The sequence below is a fragment of the Plecotus auritus genome (genome assembly GCF_963455305.1).
Source record: "Plecotus auritus genome assembly, chromosome: 9".
Lineage (NCBI taxonomy): Eukaryota > Metazoa > Chordata > Mammalia > Chiroptera > Vespertilionidae > Plecotus > Plecotus auritus.
In genome coordinates this window covers 42,310,096-42,333,401 of record NC_137783.1, presented here as the reverse complement: position 1 = coordinate 42,333,401, position 23,306 = coordinate 42,310,096, and the positions used below count along the sequence as shown (strand labels likewise).

The following is a 23,306-nucleotide window of genomic DNA, read 5'->3' as shown; positions in this document are numbered from 1 at the left end:
AGGTTTATCAGTGTAGTAACTCCAGTTGTAAAGGGAATGAACCCCATAAGAGCTCTAAGTGACCATTGCTTGCTTGCTTTTATTCTTTTTTTTCCTTTTCATTGGCCTTCATTTTTCAATTACTCACAATTCACTTACTTAAGGTTGTAAACCACCTGCCTGCAGGGATCCCCTTGCCCTTAAGATCTAGATAGAATTGGCTTGAACTCTCATTCTATGTTTGGTCAAGTATAATGTTCTCCCCAAGATTCTGTAAATTTTCTGGGGCTCATATTTTCAGGGTCACCTCTGGCTCCAAGTTTTTTTGCCTCCACTGAATTGTAGTTTTGGATGCTATTCCTATCCCTATTTCATATATTAATTGGACAGATACATGCAAAAATTGTTGCAGTATGTTAATCCATAATTGGAAGTTGATCTTTTACTTCTTGTTCTCCTCTCCCCCGCTTCCAGACAAGCCATGTTTATGTATATGGCAAACCTTATAGAAGCTTGAGAAGATGGAAAAGGAGTTCTGTTGTGTAACAATATGATCTAACTTACTTCAATTTATATATTAGAAAATTTCAAATTTCTTCAGCTATTTTTTCTCATTTTCCTCTCTACCTACTCTCCTTTGTTGTCCCATACACCCCTAAATTCCTGTTATTTGAATACAGTAAGAGTTTCCATCTCTCCACCATCAACTAGGATTCTGTTCATTTGTACCCTCAGATATCATTGTCTACCTTAAATTACTCCTTAAGGTATTTCCTCAATATAGATCGTTCCTTCCCTAGGATGAATTCTGTAGTTCTCTCCCCTCCATGTCCCATCTCTCTCTCCTGCATGTGCACACACACACATCCTACTATCTATATATATAAAGCCCTAGTATGCAAATAGACTGAACGGCGGAACAACAGAATAACCGAACAACTGAAGAACTGGTTGCTATGATGTGCACTGACCACCAGGGAGTGCATGTGCAGAACATGACGGGCGTTGGCAGCAGGTGGCAGAGCGTGGAACATGGTGGGCATCAGACATGGTGGGATGGTGGAGCAGGTGAGTGGGGGCACCAGACCAAGGCGGGGTGTCGGTTGTTGTCATTGGGGCGAGCCTCTGGTGGTTACTGAAAACTCTTTGCTCCTGCATGCTTTGGTCCTGCCAGGTGCTTGCTCCTGCTACTGGTGATGGCCTCGCTCGCACCTGCTGCTGGTGCTGACCCCAATCGTTCTGCACCGTCAGTGGGTGTGAGTGGGGCTGGTGCTGTCAGCACGCAGGAGCGGTGGTGGCGGGAGGGCAGCTGCCGGCAGATGGGAGGGGGGGTCATGCTGGGAGGGGCCGGGCAGGGGTGTGGAGGATGGGCTGAGACCTGCCCCTGTGCCCACTGCAGCCTCGCAGCCCACAGTTCCTTTCAAGGTGCACGAATTCGTGCACTGGGCCCCTGGTATGATAATAATCTAGTACAGATGTATTCTCGGGGAGGGCATCAACTTTAAAGATACAGATTTCTTCTTCTGGACACATATTCTTCCTTCAAAAGCAGTAGACATTTTTTTATTTCTTGCCCTTGTTTTGAATATAATAGACAAAGGCCTGCATCTCCTCCTCTATTACAATCTTATTTTATGATTTCATGCAAACTTCTGCTCATTTTGGGCTTTTTAGCCCTGACACTCTTATACAAGTTCCTGCTACATTTTGTATTTATTACTTATTGCACAGTACCAAAGAATTTCTCTGCTTTCACAATATTTTCTTTAGTGTCCTTATCCTTTTCCTCCTTGTTATGGTATTTTCCAAATAACAGAATATTTCATCCCTACTGAGGTATAACTCCTCTTAAATGTCAGGTAAGTGAGATGTTTCTCTCTCTTGATTAATAGTCTTTACCTTGATAGTCTAAATACTTTCTGATTACCTTATACTTTCTTGTCTTTATTAAATTATCCTCTTTCCACTGAGACTTCCCTCAGAGATGCAATTATGATCAACCATTTATAAAGGATATAGACTAAGATCACCAACTAGAGCAAACATGATTCACTGTGCTTCTCTCAATAGGATAAGTACTGCACCAACAGGGAATTAATATTCACTTCAATACATCAAGGATTCCCGGCATGGCAGTTTTAAAGGTATCTAGTACCTTAAGGAAATACATATTCTCTTCTGGGGAAAATGGGTCCAAATCAAAAGTAAGAGAGGATAGAGAAAAAATGTGACATTTCAATATTGAATTAATTTAAGAACTTGTAAAGGCAATTTGGCTTTATCACCACGATTGCTCTTAGTTTTCTATGGTAATTTAAAAGTTTTCTTTCCTTTGTACTGTTCACGTTTTTTTTTTATACCGTTTCTACTTCTCAAGAGTTCACATTATATCTTTTTATCTGGAATTTATAAGGTTCAACATGGCTTTTGACAATAGGGAGACCTTACTTGAATCTTGGCTCTGTTGTTGATTAACTGGATGACTTTGGGAAAGTTAAAAAATCTGTGAGCTTTGTTTTTTTCTTCTGAGCTATAAGGATAATAACATTCACTCTGAATACTTTGAAAGGATCTTGTGAAGTTTAAATAATGTATAAATTACCTGGCAAGAACCCTGTCCTACCTTTCTCCATGGTAGTACTTTGCTCCCACTTTTTGACTCTTGCAATGCAGTGTTGTCCTCATTCTTAAAATAGGAAGGGAATTAAATTTGACACCTAAGTTGAACTAACTTTTTTCCATTTATCATATCACTAGAGGCCTGATGGATAAAATTTGTGCAAGAGTAGGCCTTCCTTCCCCCAGCTGCCAGCACCGGCTTCCCTCTGGCACCCGGGACCCGGGCTTCCCTTGCAGCCCTGGCTTCATCTGGAAGGTCATCCGGAAAGATGTTTGGAAGGATGTCCAGTTTAATTAGCATATTACGCTTTCATTATTATAACTAGTTTTATATTTTAAAAAGTGGGAATGTTGGTTTTTTTTGGATTAGGAAATAGACCAATGTCATTATAGAAATAGGTCCAGTTTTAATAACTTCTTATGCCAAATACATAGTTGACATTTGCTACATACATTGCTATAAAGCTTTTGTGTACTTAAAAATGATTCTGGATATAAAGAATATTTATAATATTGACAGAAAGTCACATACTACCATATTGATAGCTGAGACTTTTTGAAACCGTCTTTTATTATTAAAAGGAAAGTATATCACAGCAAAAAGAGTTTTTAAAGCTTCTTTTTATTAAAAAATATTAGCAGTTTATAAGGGGAGAAATTAATGTTTAATTAAGAGCTATTAGAAGCCAAGTATATTCTGCACAAAATCCTAGGAAAAATACACAGAGATATATTAAGGTTTAAAGAAAAAAGCAAGTCACAAGTCTGATATTGAAGATGGAATAGGAAAAAGTAGAAAATAGAGACAAATAGGGCACAAATATCTGGTTTTGTGCTGAATTTCATACTGGAAACATTAGGGACAAAAATAATTTAGATCATGTTAAAATGTTAACTTCTGAAAAGGACCAAGTAGCCCCAGTTTGATCAGCTTATTAACCCATTCAGCAAATGCTTATTTTTTGTGTGCTTACTGTATGCCAGCCATCACACTATGTGCTAGGGATTCATATTTAGAAAAAATAAAACCAGGGTCCTGCTCTCCTGGAATTTATAGACTAATTAAGAAATAAATCAACAATATAATTTATTATGATAGAGGTTGGTGTAAGGTGTTAAGGAGGCATGATGGCAGCTATATCAAGGGAGAGTGTTTTGAGTGAATAATGCTTGACCGAGTTTGGAGAGAGAACTAGACAAGGGAGGTAGTGAAGGAAGAGAGCATTTTAAGTGGAGGGGATGTATATTCTTGAAGACCATTAATACTTATGAATGGCTGAGGTGAAGGATGATTGTATGGGAGGAATAAGAGTTGAAGTTGAAGAGAGTGGGCAGGATCTACTTGTGAAAGGCTGTGTGCTAAGTTAAAAAGTTGGAACTATAGTCTGAAATGAGGGTGGGAACCATTAAAGAATTTTAAGCAGGAAAGTCATATAAGTAAATTTATATTTTAGGTCCATTACTCTGTCAGCAGTTGGCAAGGGGGCCAGATTGGAGGTAGAGAGGCCAGTAATGAGGCTGATGCATTCATTTGGTTGTGAAATGATGGGGTGGGGTGAGGAACGAATGAGAGAGAACAGTGTACGGTTTGGAAAGTGATTGGAATCTGTTCAGAGGGAAAGGGAAGTAGCAAGCAGCCTTCTAGGAATTTGGTTGGGCATTGAGGACATTGGTTTTCTGCATATAGAGAATAAATTTATGAGCTTTACCAGTAGACATACTGGACTTGAGGCACATATGAAAGATAGTAGATACTGAAAATATATTTTGAGCTCAGGAGAGCAAATGAAACAAGATAGATTATGTTTGTAGTGATATACTTTCTTTTTTATCCCTTTTGTGTAACTCTATGGGTATTTTAATTCTCCGACACATAGACTATGTTGTTGTCACAATTTACATCTAGTCATATTGTGTATTTTTAACACATTTTAGTTAGTTTTAATACATTTCTCTTTTAACTTTAATTTTTTAAAATCCTCACATGAGGATATGTTTTCATTGACTTTAGAGAGAAAGGGAGAGAGAGAGAAACTTTGATGTGAAAGAGAAACATGGATTGGTTGTCTCCTGTACACTCCCTGACTGGAGATCGAACCCACAACCTAGGTATGTGCCCTGAATTGGAATTAACCCACAACCTTTTGGTGTATGGGACGATGCTGCAACCCACTGAGCCACTGGACAGGGCAAGAACTCTCTTTCTGGTTGTTACAGTTCCATGGGACCCGGGAACATAAGCCTCCCTGTCCTCCAAGCTAGGAGATCTTGGGGCACCCCTGGGTGGCCACCACGGAAACTGGGCCACCAGATGTAAAAACCCAGGGCACCAGACATGTGTAGACGTTCCTCTTTGTGAGAGACTGGTGCTCTGAAGCCTATTAGAGGGAGAGTGTAAAGACAGTGACCACTGGCTGGAGCAAGGCAGAGGGGGAGTGTAAAGATGGCAACCTCTAAAAAAAAGAAGAAAAAAAAAAAAGAAAAAAAAATGGCACCTGTTAGGTTTAGGAAGTAGAGAGCAGAAAGATGGTGCCCATCAGCCTCTGTGCCCTGAGACTATCCAGGCAGGCCTCTGCCCTGCAGACCAATGTTATAAACAAGTGAGTCTTTCCCACGTAAATTTGGGGCACATTTCAAAGGGCTGCTTTAGCACTGGCCATAGGGTGGGTGAGTCTGTGTGGAGCCCTTTAAGAGCCTGTTCTTGGTTGGCTACAGCCCCAGGAGTCTGGTGGCTGTGAGCCCCACTGGTCTTCAAAGCCAGGTGTTTTGGAGGCTCATCTCTCAGGTGCCTGTCTTAAAAGTTGGGGTGCCTGATGTGAGGTATGAACTCTTCACTCCTCACGGAGATGCTCTGTTTTTTTTTTAGTTTCTTCCTGATTGTGGGATGTTCCGTTGCGGGGTGGGGTTTATGGTGGGATTGTGTCTCTACCTGCTTCGGTGTGGTTTCCGGCTTGTTTACCTGATGTGAAATAGTATCTCCACCTTTGTTTAGGGTTTTTCCCCAAACATAGTTGTAAATTCAGTGTGTCTGTGGGAGGAGGTGAATTCAGGATCTTCCTACATTGCCATCTTGAATTGGAACTCAAACAGAAAGGAAACAGGTGAGAAAACACCCTTGGGTGTGGGTTTCTAACACTTTCATGGAAAAATTTGGGCTAAGAGATATTGTTGCATGTTCTCATTCTCGCCTGCCCTGTGATATTTGATACGATAGCCAAATAGGACAGAATTTGCATTTGTTTCTCAGAGAAAAGACCATCTTAATATTCAGTTTTGACATTTTAGAATACACCTATGTTTGTTTTGGGTTCAGATTTATTCACTGGGCTTTTTTTTTTTTTTTTTTTTTAAGGTTTACATTTTGTCTGTAATGAGTTAAAAATATCAACATTCAACAAATAATTTTGGGATTCTTGAATTATTTTAAATTACCACCCAAAACTTTGAACAAGTACAATCCAGGAATATTAAAATCTCTTCAATTCATTGCACGCACCCCCCCCCCCCCGCCAACTTAAACTGAGAGATTGTTTATTTTAAGAAATAGTCAATATAATGAAATTACAATAGACTGAATTAATGTAGAAAATCTCAAGAGGTCTCTCTTAATGGTCAAGCACAGTGGCCTATTGGAATGAAAGATCTTCAAATTGAGTCAATGTCAAATGTCTTCAAGTAAAATCTGAACCTCACCTTAAGCATTGCCTTATTTTTATCTTTTTTACTTCTGCTTCATCTACAAGGCAAAATTAGTGCTTTTACTCTTTGGCATCTTTAAGTGTATATGTGGGCAGGTATTGATGGAGTGTGTTTAATGGGATCTAACACAAAGCTACTCTACAGATTTTATGACATCTCCTTGATAACTATTTGTTTTTGTAAATGAAAAAAAAATCTACTTGAATGAATCATCATAGTTTGAGTATTCTGGGCTATTTAGTATCATTCAATGGAGGCTCTATGTCCTGATAATGAAAGTTTGAGCTAAAATCTCCACATTATGCAGACTCTGACCTTTAATGAAAACATTTTGTGGTTATGCACCCTTACTGGATTTTCTTTCTTCTTTGGCTGTAGATGGGTTATCTGGCATTATTGGTTTTCATGTTTCTTATTTTGAAGCCTTACTAATGTATTAATCCAGAAATTTCTATTTGGAGTTGTATAAAAGTTCACATAGATGTGAGGAAGAAATATTTAAGAAGTAGAGTAATATTTCTCAGGGAACAGATTGATTGGCAAAATAGTTTGTATTACTTATAGATAAAATTACTTAAATTGTTTGAAATTTTAGACCTGGTATTATTCTGATTTGAACATAGGATAGACCAAGGAATAGCAAGGCACAGAAACAATCACATAATAAACAGTGAATATAATGGTTATTAAAATTATATTAAAGAAATTGGTTTACTCTGCCACGAAATGGGAAAATGAGCAGACTTTGGCTGCGTTTGAACTGACGGGTAGGACTGGTTCCCATTTAAGGCTCTGAAAATTCTTCCTGTGATTTGAGGCCCAGTTCAGTTTCCTTCATGTCTTTTATGTGGCCCGAGTCTCATATCAGGGAGTCTTTTCTGTTTCAGCACATGTTACTTTTATCTCCTTTTTGCATTCTCTTCACTGACTCTGCCTCGTGTCTGAGGTAATGATAAAGTAGAAAGAGCACAGCATTGTGGTCAAAACCCAGTTCAAACTAGGAGTCCAGTTGACTCACTGGTGAAATGGGAAGGGACCTAGGGACTCCTGTGGTTCCTGTGAGACTTAAATTGAAAAGCATAAAGTAGTGCCTGGGCCTGAGCAGGCACTCAAATGTCAGAGTCCTTCCTATTTTTAAGTTTCATGCCTACCTTTCCGGCAGTCTGTAAGTTCATTTAGCGCAGGAAACATGTTTTATATTCACAGTGCCTTGTGCACAGTAGGGTCTAAAATATTGCATTGTTGAATGTAATTTACCAGCCTGCTGTGGAAGCTTAGTACTGTTATTTTTTATTTCTTTTTCTTCTGCCATCTTGGTTTGAGATAAACACATTGCTTTTGTGAAACTGAGGATTTAATTCAGCAGAATGCCATTATGACTTATTCCATGGAGTTTGAAATAGTAAGGGTAAAATCATTTCCCTGGAAACTTCATCATATTCTGTAAAATCCTATTAGCCTGTCTCATACCATCATAGTCGCAGTGGAGTTCTGGCGTGTTTTATTTAGATGGTGAAGTCTCTGTCTGTAGAAATCTATCTAATGGTTCACAGTGGGCATAAGGAAAACAAAAGACATAAAGCGAGAGGAAATGCAAATGTCTTGCAAATGACATTACTTGACATTTTCAATCACTAATCCTCCAAAGTAGGCTCTAATTTACTAAAATAAACCAAGAATTCAATTTGTTGTGAGCTCCCTTTGCTTAATTAATTATTCGTAGCAGAACAATATTCTGTGATACACTGCAGTTTGTCTGCTTTATCTTTATCTAGTATCTGACTTAGAAATGAACAGAAGCCCTGGCCGATGTGGCTCCGTTGGTTGGGCATCATCCCGTATAACAAACGGTTGCCAGTTTGATTCCCGGTCAGGGTACAAGCCTGGGTTGTGGGTTTGATCCCCAGTTGGGGTGGGTGGAAGAGGCAACCTATCTATGCTTCTCTCTCTTTTTCTCTCTCCCTTTCTCTCTCTCTAAAAATCAAAAACATTTTTTAAAACCATGAACTGAAGCATGCTGATTCAGCAGAACTGATTTTATAACTCACCTGTGTTATAAAGCAGGAATGAATAAATGTTTGCTGAACACGCTGCATATGCTTCAGTCATCAAAACGTTAGTTTTCTCACCTTCCCAAAAAATAAGATCTGAGAGAGCTTCCTGGCTGAAACTTGCTGGGTGCCTATTCTGCATAGATATTTCTATAGAGACAAGCAACTGTTTTTACATAAATTGTTTCCATGGTCGGAATGTGAGAGCTCTTTTAACGTTTCTCATTATGATTTGAAATTATACATACATTCATTGTACATTTTTTTCTTTAAAAGTAGTAGTACGCTAAAACATGAAGAGTTTTTAAATCCAGTATACTCTTTTGTTGAAATGAGGACTAAATGGGCTTTCATTTATGCAATAACATTGGTGTACAGTTTCTTATTCTTCATAATCATTTTTAATTATTTTGTTGAAAGGCAACTAATTTGTATTTTATCTGTTTCAACTTTTCTATGTGTTTGCTAGTTAGAAATTTGAGGAAAAATAATGCTGCTGTACTAAGTATTTGCTTTTGTTTTTAATTTCAGTTTCAAAGGACATTTGAATCTCTTAAAAATGTTTCCAATAAATCTGACCTCCAGAAAACCTATCAGAAGCTTGGGAAGGAGCTGGAAAATTTGGATTATTTAGCCTTCAAACGTCAGCAGGTAGGAGTGGGGACTCTTCTGGTGGAGGCGATGAATACAAGGCTTTTTGCTGTCATGCCTGTCAGGTTAGGTGGGCCTGGGACACTTACCTTCTAATGTTTAGGGCAGAAATAGGCTGTGCTATGCTGTGTTGATGGGTCTCTTCATATGACGTCCTGCGGCGTTCCCTGGGGGGTCTTGCTTCTAGATGTGCGCTCTAGGGGTTTCCACATGTGTCCTTTTACTTCGCTTAAAGAAAACTCCTGCAGGTTTGTAAAGGGTCAGCTTCCTTTCAAGTAAGAATGCTTCATTGGCATAAAGGGAACCTCTGTGAATGCTTGACCAGGTGGGTTTTATATTGACGGGGGGATGCTTGAGAAAAATCCCCTGAAGACCAGGTAAAGGATGTGGTTGTACGTACAAAATTAAGGAAAAAAGTCATAAATATGCCAAAATATGAATCAACCTTTGCTTTTCTTATTTGATCTCTGAAGAGTAGTAAGTTTTCTAAATGTATAAAGTTGAAGGAAAATATACTTTACAAATGCAAGTCTTTTTGCCTCCTTGTATAGATTCCAAGGTAAATTCCGAGCCCAAATAGAACTGGGCTGCTTTTAGAATTAGTATTTTGTAATATTATTAATAATTAAATTCTGTGTGTGTGTGAGATTCTGCCATAGTAGCTGGCTACCCTTCCCAAGCTGGATCTTCATCGGTTTCTTCACAGCCACTAGGTGTCAGGGTTGTCACGCTTTTACTTTGACAAAATGTTTATTCCCATCAGAACCGCCAGTTAGATGTGTAAAGGAGGCTGCATGAAGTTTGGGAATGTGCTCAGTGATGGATAGCGCCTAGAAAAATGACTAAGTGGCTGACTTGGATGGCCGGGCACCAAGTCCATTACTTAAGAGTCTTTCCTGTTAGTGTGGCAAAGGTGTGACTCTCTGGCCATTGCCAGTTTCACAGACTTTGGATCTGTGGGATGGGGGTTTTCAAAGCAGGACTTCCTATGTGTAGTCACACCTCATCAAGTCAGCATAGTATGGTCAGGAGATAATGACTTGAAAAGAGCATTGTGTCTTAGGTTTTGTTTTATCGCAGACCTTACATGAGCCTTTAACCTTCCCAAGGCCCTCTTTTCCTAGGAGCTGTATTTGTTTTGTGGAAAGCTCTGGGGCAAATGCAATAAACTTATATGGAAAAGGACACACTATCTATTTCTGTTTTTTTTTTTTTTTTTTAACCTATTTTTAAGTTAGTGAGGGCCTAGGTATTAGCACATGCAACGAAGCAGTTACAGTTACTGAGAGCTCCTACAGTGAGCTTCCAGATTCTGCTGCTTGGAATTCACACCACGAGTCACTGCTCTGGCCCGTGCAACCGTTAGTACAGTTTTGTGTCCAAGAGCCATGTTTTACCTCTGAGGGGCATTTGAGCTGGCAGGCAGTACTCACTGTTCCCGCCTCTATCCTTCCCCATGAACACATTCTCAGTGATTAGATCCTTACATTAGCTAATTGTCACTTTGGACAAATAGGAATGCTTCAAGGACAGACCTCTGGGAGAATGGCATTGAGGACAGACAGGTAAATTGCATGTGTATGTGAGAAAAATATGGGCACGTGGGGTGTGTATATATATATGTATATATATATATACATATATATATATATATATATGTATACTTACTAGTATGTATATATAAATTATATATGTATACTTACTAGTATGTATATGTAAATTATATATGTATACTTACTAGTATGTATATGTAAATTATATATGCTATTTATAAATGACAACTATCTGTCACATAGTGTGATTAATATACTTATGGATTAGACAATTAAATACATATGACATTATAAAGGGCTTGGTTTTATGAACACCATTTTACAGATGAGAAAACTGTTAAAAGCGTTAAGTTATTTGCCTAAGATCACTGGGCTAATAAGACATGAAGCTGGTCTTCCAGGGTAAATCAATCTGACTCCAAACCTGGGCTTTTCCATGGTCTTGTTCCCAACATCCCTGCAGGAAGCCAGGCTGGGGGTAGTAAAGTGAGGAGTTCTAGGTGTGTGGAAAGACAGCAATTTTAGGAGAGGCCAGACCCAGAGCTTAAAGAAACATTTGAAAATGCCACCTGGTGAGAGGCAAAAGATGGCCAGTTCTCTCTCTCTCTCTCATGCAAGTCGTGCAGTATATATAGGAAACCACAAAAGGATTTTTGAAAGACTATTCAGACAGCTAAGAAAATGTTTGAAACTTGACTACGCAATTTTCTAAGTGTTATGTCTAGCAACTCTAGTTCTAGTGAAATTTATTCACACAAAGCAGTTTTTAAGCTCAAAGGGCCAAATCCTTATAAAATGGGCTTCCCTGAACAGATAACATACTGTCAATCCTTTGTCTTACTAGACTCCATCTCTTCCTATACCTACTGATCATTCTTTTTCTCCCTGGAAAAGAGAGAAGGGGAATTGGAGGGAAGTGGTCAGAAAGAGAAGCATGGTGGGAAGTCAGGGACCACAGAGTGATGGAGAAAGAGGGAAGAGACCAATAGGGATAGATAGGAGGGATAAAGTGAGGGAAGTTAAACTGTACTTGGTTTTATACTATGTGCATCTATTAAGTTAAAAGGTTGATTTTTGAAAATTAAAAAAAACATCTCAAAATAGAAAAAGGTAGAAAAAAGGAGAGGCTACAAGAAGACATAGTGAATGAGGGAGATGGCAGAGAACAGCAAAGACAAATTTGTTTACTTCCCATTTTACTTCTGAAAATAGCAGAACTTTCTAGAAACTTGTAACATTAACCCAGTTCTTCTGTATGAAAGCCCCTGAGGAATTGCTGCTTCCTGGGTGGGCAGGGTTCAGAGTCAGAACATTTGCTCTTCCCTGACTTGGTGAGATTTGCCCTTTTATTGCCTACCTTGTCCCTTTGAGGCCCCCCAAACCTCTAAACACACACTAGTGAGTTTCTCCCTCTGGAAAAGATTCAGGAATCTGTAAAATTGCAATACAGCAAGAAAGCTTCTGCCTTCTACGGCAGGAGTCTTTGTCCAAGAGAATTAGTCATGGCTTGTTTTCGGGTCCAACCATATTCATCATTCCTCGTTGTGACAGCACATAGGCTCCGTAAGGACAAGGCCTCATCTGTCACCTTCGCTGCTGCATTCTCTGCGGTGCTCACAACAGTACCCGACCCAGGGCAAATGTTTAATAAATACTTGTTGGTGCTGTTGTTGCTACGAACAAGAAAGCATACAAAAGTTATGGCCTCAGATTACCGGCAATTAAAATTGATGTTACTACATTTTAAAAATTCGTGAGGGCATTAACCCTTGGGCTTCCTGAATGCCAAAGGCTGAGAGAATGCCCCGACTTATGCATTATTTAGGTTTTCTGCTAACATGTTTCATTTCCCAGCCATTTCTTTACAAAATATCAATGCTACAAAATATCCATGTTACCTTAACTACGAGTTATGGCTGTTCATTGAATCGACTATAATTATTATCTTGGACTCATTCATTAGATTTTATTTTCTTCCCTTTTTCTGTGACATTTTAAACATAGTTTTGAGAGAGTTCTTTTCTCTGGGCCAGAGAGATTCCTGGAGTATCTTGTTCTGTTCTTTTAACCCTATTTTGGGGTTTGTTGTGCTCTCTCTCCTATGTGAGCTTAGCGGTTTCTTTCCTTCCTTTCTTTTTTAAAAGAGTGGGTGCTTACACGTCAGCTCTCCTGAGGCTGTATTTCAGGCTGGGGCACAGGCATCTCCATTTTCCTACTGTCAGGAAGAGTAATGGTGACAACCGCCGTGGGAGGAGAAGGTGAGCGGAAGCCATGAGAGATGAGGTGGTAGGTTTTCCAGGACGAGTCAGCTTGAAGTAAATGATGACAAAGCAGGACTAACTGGAGAATCTAGAGACTTTTCAGTTTTTAATACCTGGAGATGTAATCTTAGAGTTTATGTGCTTGGACTGTTTGGTTTTTATCCTCCTGGTTGATGTTACATAGAAATGGTAATAGCAAGCTTCAGCTATTATATAGAGCCCAGATTTATGTATTAATTTGAGAAGATATTCCCTTGGGGCTTTGATTGGGTGGAATAAAATAAAAGACATTCCCTTGGGGCTTTGATTGGGTGGAATAAAATAAAATAAAGTTTGATAATCTGGACTCTAATTCCTTTTTAATTTAATATAAATTTTAAATGAATTTATTGGGATGACACTGGTTAACTAAACTATACAGGTTTCGGGTGCACAATTCATCTGTACACTGTATTGTGTGTGCACCACCCCAAGTCAAGTCTCTGTCCATCACCATTATCTCCCCATAACCTCTTCCACCTTCCTCCCCCTCCCCATGGCAATCATCACACTGTTGTCTGAGTTTTTTCTCTTTTTTGCTTTATTCCCCCCTCCATCCCCAATACCGCCAGTCTCTATTTTGCTTGCTAGTTCATTTTATTAATTAGATTCCACATATGAGTGAAATCACATGGTACTTGTCTTTCTCTGACTGGCTTATTTCACTTAGCATAATGCTCTCCAGGACCATCCGTGCTACTGTAAAAGGTAAGATTTCTACCACCCCCCCCCTTTTTTTTTTAACAACTGAGTAGTATTCCATTGTGTAAATGTACCACAGCTATTTTATCCACTCATCTACTGATGGGCACTTGGGCTGTTTCTAGATCTTGGCTATTGTAAGTAAAGCTGCAATGAATAAGAGGGTGCATATAATCTTGCACATCAGTGTTTTGGATTTCTTCAGATAAATTCCCAGAAGTGGAATCTCTGGATCATAAGGCAGTTCCATTTTTAATTTTTTGAGGTAACTCCATACTGCTTTCTACAGTGGCTGCACCAGTCTGCATTCCTACCAATAGTGCACTAGGGTTCCCTTTTCTCCACATCCTCGTCAGCACTTGTTATTTGTGGATTTACTGATGGTAACCATTCTGACAGGTGTGAGATGATACTCACTGTGGTTTTTATTTGTATTTCTCTGATGATCAGTGACATCGAGCATCTTTTCATATGTGTATTGGTCATCTGTCTGTCCTCTTTGAAGAAGTGTCTATTCAGGTCCTTTGCCCATCTTTTTAAATTGGATTGTTTGTTTCTTTGGGGGTTGAGTTGTATAAGTTCTTATTTATTTACTTTTGTTAATCCTTGCCCAAGGATATTTTTCCACTGATTTGTAGCGAGAGTGGAAGAGAGAGGGAAAGACAGAGAGAAACATTGATGTGAGAGAAGCACCTTGATTGGTTGCCTCCTGTACAAGCTCTAACCGGGGCTCAGGTCGGGGAGGAGCCTGCAACCAAAGTACAAGCCCTTGACTGGAATCGAACTCAGGAATCGTTGCTCCTCAGGCCGGTGGTCTGTCCACTGAGCAAAACTGGCTAGGGCGAGTTGTATAAGTTATTTATAAACTTCGGATATCAACCCTTTGTCAGATATGTCATGGTGAATATGTTCTTCCATTCAGTGGGTTGTTTTTTTATTTTGTTGATGATTTCCTTTGCAGTGCAAAAATGTTTCAGTGTGATGTAGTCCCGTTTATTTATTTTTTCTTTCGTTTCCCTTGCCCAAGGAGATGTGTCAGCAAAAAGATGTCTGAGATTTTACTGTCTTGTTTTCTTTTCTTACCTCTTTTTTCTATCCTTAGTACTTAAAACAGCATTGTAAGACACATCCCTTTCCAGAGGCTTCTGAAGTCCTTTGATGTAACTTATAGTTGATACTAGGGGCCCAGTGCATGAATTTGTGCACCTTGAAAGGAACTGTGGTCTGTGAGGCTATGGTGGGTACAGGGGCGGGTCTCGGCCCATCTTCCTCTTGTTTCCCTGATCATGGCATTCTCTTCTTTCCTCCAACCTTTCACAAGGTTTATATAACTTGATATTTAGTATATCTGGCCCCTTTCTATTTACTTATTGAATCATTCTATGAAGCCAAACTGAAGTCCAGCCTCCCTCATAACACTTTATCCTGTGACCTCTAGTCAGTATGTAAACTCTTCCTTCTTAGCTTGTATCTGTGCCCTACAATTTAACATCTCATTGATTATGGAGTCTCTGAGGATCCATGTAGTGCAGGTTAGAGTGTGGACTTCATAGTCAGTCAAATCTTGTGAGACTATTTGTATTGCTTTGGGCACGAGACATACTGTAGAGTGTCTTTTTTTAAAAAAATATATTTTATTGCTTTTTTTACAGAGAGGAAGGGAGAGAGAGAGAGAGGTAGAAACATCGATGAGAGAGAAACATCGATCATCTGCCTCCTGCACACCTCCTACTGGGGATGTGCCCGCAACCAAGGTACATGCCCTTGACCGGAATCGAACCTGGGACCTTTCAGTCCGCAGGCTGACGCTCTGTCCACGGAGCCATATCGGCTAGGGCTGTAGAGTGTCTTATTGCCTTGTTGACAAAGCTACTTTTGAATGCTGGTGGTTCTATTCCTTTGACACTGCACTTTTATAACATGTGTTAATGCTGTATGACAAAATGCTCAGGTTCCTAGTGCCAAAGGTTCAATTCAGTGTACATAACGGATCATACTCATCCATTTGTGCTACTTAAAAATTTTCTTTTTATTGGTGCTTAAGGTAAAGAGCTTCTACTTTGCAAGTCATCCACATTGTTCCTTAGGCATTTTATCTTTGCTCAGATTTTTGAAGAGTGGTGGCTTGTTTATGGTTTTTGTATTTATGGCTAATGCAGGTTTTAACATGATGGATGCAGTGCATTGTGTAGCTAGTTTTCTAAAAAAAAAAGCCATCCTTTAGGAATTGTTTTACAGATTTTCAATAACCTTTTCCTTTAAATTTCAAAAAGTTAGGAAAAGAATACCTAACTTACACGCTATTTCATAAAACATTTATAAAGTATAAGGTATATACAATCTTAAGTACTTTAAAGGAATAAGAGACTTAGGGCAGTGCCTGGCATGTTCTTAGTAAAAGTGGTAGCTATTGTAATGTTTTTGTATTAGTCTCATAAGTCATCTTCTTAAATGGTTTATAAGTTCCATAAGGCTGTGGTTTCTATTTTATAGACTTTTGTACTGCACATAGGGTCCAGTACTGTTCTGAACAGATAGTATGGAATATTCCTGGACATATGTAACTGAGCTGCTAGTGATCTGTGTCACAAAAATAATGGTCCCCCCTGAGGAAGGAGTTGCAATAGCATTTGGTTCTAATGTGTTTCTCAGGTGATGTCTCTAGTTGGGCAGTGAAATTAAGGTCCTGAGTATTGTGCCAGGGCAATCTGTGGTGGAAATAGGGTCTCAGCCCCAATGTTCTGGGCAAATCCCAACTCATGTAATAATTACCTGCCATGTACCTAACTTCCCCTTGGTCCCAGGTGGTATTACACAGCACCACAGTGTGCTCTCTTTAGTGATGATATTCAGGGGCAAAGAACTGTTTTTTTCTTCTACTGAGCGTAGTGAGTTAACCCCTTTACATAACTTGAAAACCGGAAGGGTACACATATGCTACCTTGTAGGGTAGAAATTGAATTTAAAATGATCCCTTATCAATAAAGAAGCACAGAAGTAAGTTAGATGAAATTGATTTAGTGAGAAGGACTGCGGGTTAACACCCTTGCTTTGAAAATAAAATTCCAGGTGGGTAATGACTGACCACACAGATGATAATCCTGGGCTTTCCTTGGAACTTAAGAACCCGGAGGAATCCAGATACCAGTGTAGGCCTCCTGTGAAAACAATGCTTAGCAAAACACATCAAAGTGGCAGCCTTGTGGTAGTTGTACTATAGCATATGGAGAAGAGGAAGTTGATAAATTCCAGTGATAGTCTTCAACCATGGAAAGACTTATAGCAATAAAACTCTATGGATCATCTAGGATAAGGGGGCATGCAGTGATATGACCGGGAGGTGCTTGTGTGTAAGGACAGTATAAAGTAGAACTATCTTCCCACTTACATTAACACTAAAGTGGAGGTTGTAAATATATTTTACTTAAGACCTTTAAAGATGAAGTACATATGCATCTGGGATTATTTAGAGGCAATCTATGAAAAAGTGTGATTATTGGGCTGGACTGAAGGAGCACTAAGGGAAAGTGCTAACCATACAGAAAAATAAGCAACAGATTCACTTAAATGGCCTTTGTTCGATGAAATATGTTAATAGCTCAACTGGGAGAAGATCCTTTCCTTCTTTGTTCTGTAATTAAAACAATTCTCTTGAAAGAGTTCTGATTGAATTATTCCTTTTAAGAGTAAGTGAAGCTAAAATTGCTATATAAAATATTCATGTCTATCTTAGATGATATTCTGTTTCTTATTTGCCCAATCAAGTAAAATAATTATTTATATCATGTACAAAACTCTTTCTGAAGATCCAAAAGCATTTCAGACATTATTTAAAAATTCATTGCACAGGTATAAAACATGTTTAATTATAAGACAGGGTGCTACAGCTATGTTCAAACCAACCCAAACACATTTTATTTTGCCTACCACATGTGCAATTACATTTTAATTCATGTGTACACAGTCAAAGAAAAAAAGAAATGACATTTCATTAATTCTTCAGCTTTCTGATGGAGAGAGAGAGAGAGGGAAAAGGGAAGAGAGAGGAAGAGGAGGAGGAGGAGGAGGAGGAGGAGGTTGGATACATCATTCAAGGCCATTCTGAGACGGCAGCAGATTCAGAATTAATATTCACATTTCCTAATTTCTAGCTTATTGCAGTAGCCATCCAACCATTTTCATTACTTCATAAAATGTAAATCTTTATAGTCTGAAGTTAAAAAACCTTATGGATTTTTATGTAAGAACGTCACCGTTTATTTAAAATCAAATGATTAAATGATGCCTATTAGTTATTTGTTCTCCTAAAATTTGATTTCCATATTGGATACAGTAATGGTCATGACACGTAAGCACTTCTATTAAATTAGTAAAGTAAAAACATAGAGACAGCTTTTAAGTTCTAAGGTTTGCTATTCTATTTCTGATAGATCCTCCCTTCCCCCAACTGGTGGGAGGAATAACAGTAAACATGACGTAACCTGCAGCCCGGAAATACCTGAGTGCCTAACCATGTACCTTGTATGGACTATACATTGAATCACCAATCAGCACCTGCCAAATACCCTAAGCCAGTGGTCAGCAAACTCATTAGTCAACAGAGTGGCAAACGGCAGCTCGTGAGCTGCATGTGGCTCGCGAGCCACAGTTTGCTGACCACTGCCCTAAGCCCTTGTTCCTGAGTACCTGAGTGCCTAACTATGTCCCTTATATGGACCATACATTAAGCCACCCATCAGCGCCAGCCGAGTACCCTAAGCCCCCATTCCTTCCCATTCCTCCCCTCAAAAGGCATGTTCACCTCTGCAGGGGTTGCTTCTCTCCCTTTGCGAGACAGCCCAGCAGGTCTTTCTCCTAATAAAGCCTGTAATACCTGGTTTTTGGCTCCCTACTGATCTTTCAATTTCCATCTGTTGGTTTTGGGGTTGTTTATTGATGACACTTACGTAGAAAGCCGTTGAATCAAGCACATGCTCGCTGATTTTCATGCACCTGGAAAGATTTATTTTTTACAAGGTTGTTTGCTATATGAGAGTTTGCCTTGTGGGCAGCTTATAGCTACTTTATAGTGGGGAATGCTTATAGAAATAGCTAATACTTTGTTATAGGTTGTTTTCAAAATTTACAATGCTGATAGAAATTTCAGAGGTGGTAAAAAAAAATCTTGAGTGTTTGCATCCACTTAGGTATGTCTTCTATTGACATACCTAAGTCCATAAGAGTAACAAGTTGGTATTGATAAGAAGTTAAAGTCCTGAAAGAGTTACCTCTGAAAATGTCTGCTCAAGTCTGTTTTGTTTGAAAATAATCTGTGTCTGCATAAGAAGATGACTTTTCACAGCTAAGGTTATGAGCTCTGGTGGCTTAAGATGCAAAGTAAAGTATACAAGAACCAGAGAACCTTAAACGAAGGAGTCTTTAGAATTTATCTAACTCAACGTTTTTTATTTTAGAGATGAGAAAAAATGAGCCCCTAGAAGATTAGATATCTTGTACAAGGCCACACACTTTGTAATGGCAGAGCTGGGACAGTAACATGAATGATATTTTCTTTGGTTCTTTTGTGAGTTTCTTAACCTAAGTCAGCCAGTTGTGTGTGTGTGTGTGTGTGTGTGTGTGTGTGTGTGTGTGTGTGTGTCTATTTTTTTTAAATGGAATTTATTGGGGTAACATTGGGTAATAAAACAGTACAGTTTTCAAATGTACAACATCATTTGTATACTGCATTGTGGCCCACAGCCCAAAGTTAAGTCTCTTTCCGCCACCATTAATTCCCCTTTGCCCTCTTCCACCTCCACCCCCTTTCCCTCCGACCCTCACAATACTGTTGTCTGTATCTGAGTTCTTTCTTAACCCCTTTGCCTTTTGTTTGTTAATTTATTTCGTCCATTAGACTCCACATATAGGTGAAATCATGTGGTACTTGTCTTTCTCCAGCCAGTCGTGTAGTGATTGTTTGATGTCTCTGGTTTGAATCCTAAAGCCGAGAAAGGACTTGCAGATTTGAGGAGCCTTCCTCTCCTTTTTGAAAAGCCGTCTGATCCTGGAGACTAGGCTGGTTGCAGAAATAACCTCTAGTGTTAGAGCTCAGCTGTGTCTGGCATGGAAGGCTCTGATGGTGGGCAGCCTTTGTGGAAACGTAACTCGTTCTCTCCAGGAAAAGTCACACTTCTGTTGGCTCCCGCATCTCAAGGAGCATTTCCTCTGTTGTAACCTCCGCCAGGTGCTCAAGCAGGGACCTTCTCCTTCATGCAGGCAGGTGTGGAATGAAGGTGGCCCTCCTAGTCCCTTGAGAGCCTGAGAGTGTGTCTTGCTTCAGAGGATCCTCTGCTCTCTCTTGTCCCCAATAAAGGGTGTAGGGAGAGTCTTTCTTAAAATGCAAGCCTCTGGCCACTCTCATCTCCACTTTCTTCCCCAAGGAGACATGAGGGGACTGCTGTTGATTATTCATAGAAATGTGCAACAAAGGACTAACATGAGGATGCAGCACATTTGGGTTTTCAGTGATGTCCATTTCTTTCTGATTGTGCTTACATCCCAATACAAGTTACTGGTCTTTCAGGTTGGGTCCTAGGAACCTGGACCAGCATAGAATTTTCACCAGGATGAAAGGCGGACCAGCAGGGCTTGGACTTCACTGAGTCTGTAGGAACCTTGTTGCTTTGGAACTATAGGGTCACCCAGGGGGGTTGGGTTTCATTTCAAGCTGTAGGAACAACAAGGGTGCTTTTAACAAATATATAATATATATTATATATACATCGATGTGCCCATAAATGAAAATCATTCAGTAGTAACATTTTTTTAAAAATGAAAAGACAATTTTGTTTTTATTTAATATTATATTTTAGAAGAGGAATTGCAAGTGTCATCTGGTTCAACCCCTTCAATACATGGATACACAAATAATACAGAAAACACATCATTTTTTCTTTTCTACTGCATAAGAATTTTTATTTTTTGGACACATTTTAGATCCCGTGTCCTTTAAACCATGCCCTTTAAAACCATGCTTTCTAAACTTTAATACGTGTACAAATAACGTAGGGAATTTTGTTAAGCTCCAAGTTTTGATTCCGTAGTTTGGAGCAAGACTGGAGATCCAGACATGCTCTCAGCGACACTGGTGCTGCTGGTCCTTGAGCCACATTTAGGTGTCAGGGTCGTTTAAGTAATTGCAGGAGAGCATTATTCCAGCTGTTTCTCAAAAGCCGGAACAGTCCTTGGAGCATAGTCAATATTTAGTAAATATTCTGGATTTGAGTGATGTTCTAGTAGTAAGGTTTGTGCCTATGTGCAGGACATAAAAGATGTGATCCTTACGATAACAACCTTTATCACAAATTTTATCACAAAATTTATTTGGCTGTTTTTCTGTCCCGTGAAGGGACATGCTTCTTCCAATATCTATTGTTTTTGTAGATTGCACATTTTAGCAGCTATAGACGTTGTCCTTTGCATGTCTTTGTCACAGACGAGAGATGAAAGAGAGCAGATTGAACAGGAGAGCAACAGAGTCTCAGGTACAGGAAGCTCAAGGAGAATAAGAATGTAGTATTTTAGCCCAGCACTGTCCACTGTGACTTGAACGAACCGACCAAGGGATCAGCTGGTTTTGACTCAGCAGCATTGATTTCAGAAAAGCAAGCTCAGTCACATAGTTACTATAGCATGGATGGAAACCATAATCTCTAACAGATTCTTGTTAATCTGTGTGCCCTAGCTGTGCATCTCCACCTGCCTGCACCATCAGAAAGCGTTACAGTGACTGTTCCTGAGTCCTTGTCAGGCAGGAAGATGGCTGCTCCAGCTCTCCTGGGAGTAGTGCTGGCAGCCCCCTTAGAGCGCTGCTGGCCGAAATTCAAAGGAAGTGTTGATGCTGCTTAGATGAGGCCCACAGTTCTGACATAGAGCTTTGAACATGCACAGACCCATCGTGCAGCCTTTTATAGATGTTAAACTGTTTGTTGGGGGCCGATTGCCTGAGGGCTAACTTAATATGTAATGAGATTCATTTGATTTCTCCCTCTCTCTTTTTTAAAGCATATTCATATTTGTTCTCTAAAATGCCATGTTTGGACAGTTTCAAGTTTGCTATTTAGGAGAAAGCTAAGCAGCATTTATGGTATTTCTCATGCTTCAAATGTGACAGCGGAGGCAGCACTTCTGCTGAGATACAGATGAAGGAAAACCTATCACCAAAAGGTGGGGCAGCATTGCTGGCCTGGTCCACGTTCTGTTCAGGGTCTAGAGGGGTGTGTGTCTAGAGGTTTCCTTCCACACACAATGGTTGCAAAATCAAAATCATAATGAATGTTCTTCAGAGTCACATTATATTTTAGATGGAAATCTTTGAATTTTTACAATGTGAATAGCTTTTCCTCTGTCTGGAGGCAGCTGACACTTGTATTCATTGACCGAATTAACTATATTTTGCTTAATATTTTTAGTATCACTTACGGGATTTTAGCAAGATGCCATAATAACAACATGCAATGCACATTGCATTCTTTTAAATGGTATTTTTATGAATCTGTTTTTTCTCTGTTTTAGCATACAGCACTAATAGATGCTAATATTCTCTATGTAAGTGCTGCGCATATTATAGCATCTGGCCATGCCATAGTTAAGTATTTATCATCTACATCATTATAATACCTTTGTTCCAGAAGAGCTGTCTGAGCCTATTAGGTATATACACAATTAAGTAGGTAACGATCTGTGGCTGCATCCACGCAGCATCAGCAGCTGACCTGTGGGTGGTTGTCCGAGTGGTATGCTGACTGTTGAGGGGAGGTACTTAGATTACGGGATGAAACTGTTTTGATAGTTTTGAGGTTTTTTTTTCTTGTCCTGTGAATTTAAGCTACATGTTTTCCTTTAACCTTATTGTTTGCTTAATGAATACATAGCATTTTCTCACTCTGCTTTAGATATTCGTATTTATCTCTGCTGTGCTAAGCTCTCCATCCAAACATTGAGAGTTGCTGAAGCCTTTCTTGGTACTTTCGTTGGTGCAGAGTGAAATGGTCCACCTACATGTTCCATTATTGATAGGTACACATTCATGTCTTTCTTCTAAATTTTATTTATGCAATTAAAGATAATTGAATTTTGGTCATTTCTCCAGCTCCAATGTTGGTCATTAAGTATATTTAGCATACTTTTTTTTTTTTTTGAGAGGGGAGGAGGGGGAGGGACAGAGAGAAACATCCATGTGTGGGAGACACATCGATTGGTTGTCTCCCACATGCATCCTGAGCTGGGCCAGGGATTGAGCCTGCACCGAGGTACATGCCCTTGACCAGGAATCGAACCCGCTACCCTTCAGTCTGAGGGCCGATGCTCTAACCACTGAGTCAAACCGGCTAGGGCAGAGTTAGGATACTTTTGACAATTTCAATATTCATCATGTGTGAATTTTGAAAAGCTAAATATGGTAAGTTCCTCTGGCAAATCTCCAAGTTTTGAGCTTCTTTATCAGCCAGTGAGTCTGAGTTCCAGGTTCATTTTCTCATGGTAAAGGCATGACCTGGGGCTGTGATACAGTGTCACGTGAATAAAGAGAAATTTTGGTCAACAACAGTGTGCATTTATTGTAAATAAACTGGACAGGAAGTTTTAGCTTGCCTCCTGCTCACTCTAATAAAAACATCTATACCGAATAGTAAGGGTAAAGACACTTAAGCTCAGATTTATTTGATAACTTGGGAATGATGTTTAATTTACTTAAGACATAGGAAACATTAAAT

General features: G+C 39.4%; 1 protein-coding gene across 3 annotated transcripts in view; it reads left to right on the top strand.

The window, feature by feature from the left end:
- The window catches only part of CTNNA3 (catenin alpha 3), a 1,399,627-nt gene that overhangs the window by 105,934 nt on the left and 1,270,387 nt on the right, over nt 1-23,306 (top strand). For all 3 annotated transcript variants that reach the window (XM_080687956.1, XM_080687955.1, XM_080687954.1), the window contains exon 5: nt 8,880-8,999. In XM_080687956.1, coding sequence (XP_080544082.1) covers nt 8,880-8,999 — 120 coding nt within the window. The remainder of the gene's footprint in view (nt 1-8,879; nt 9,000-23,306) is intronic.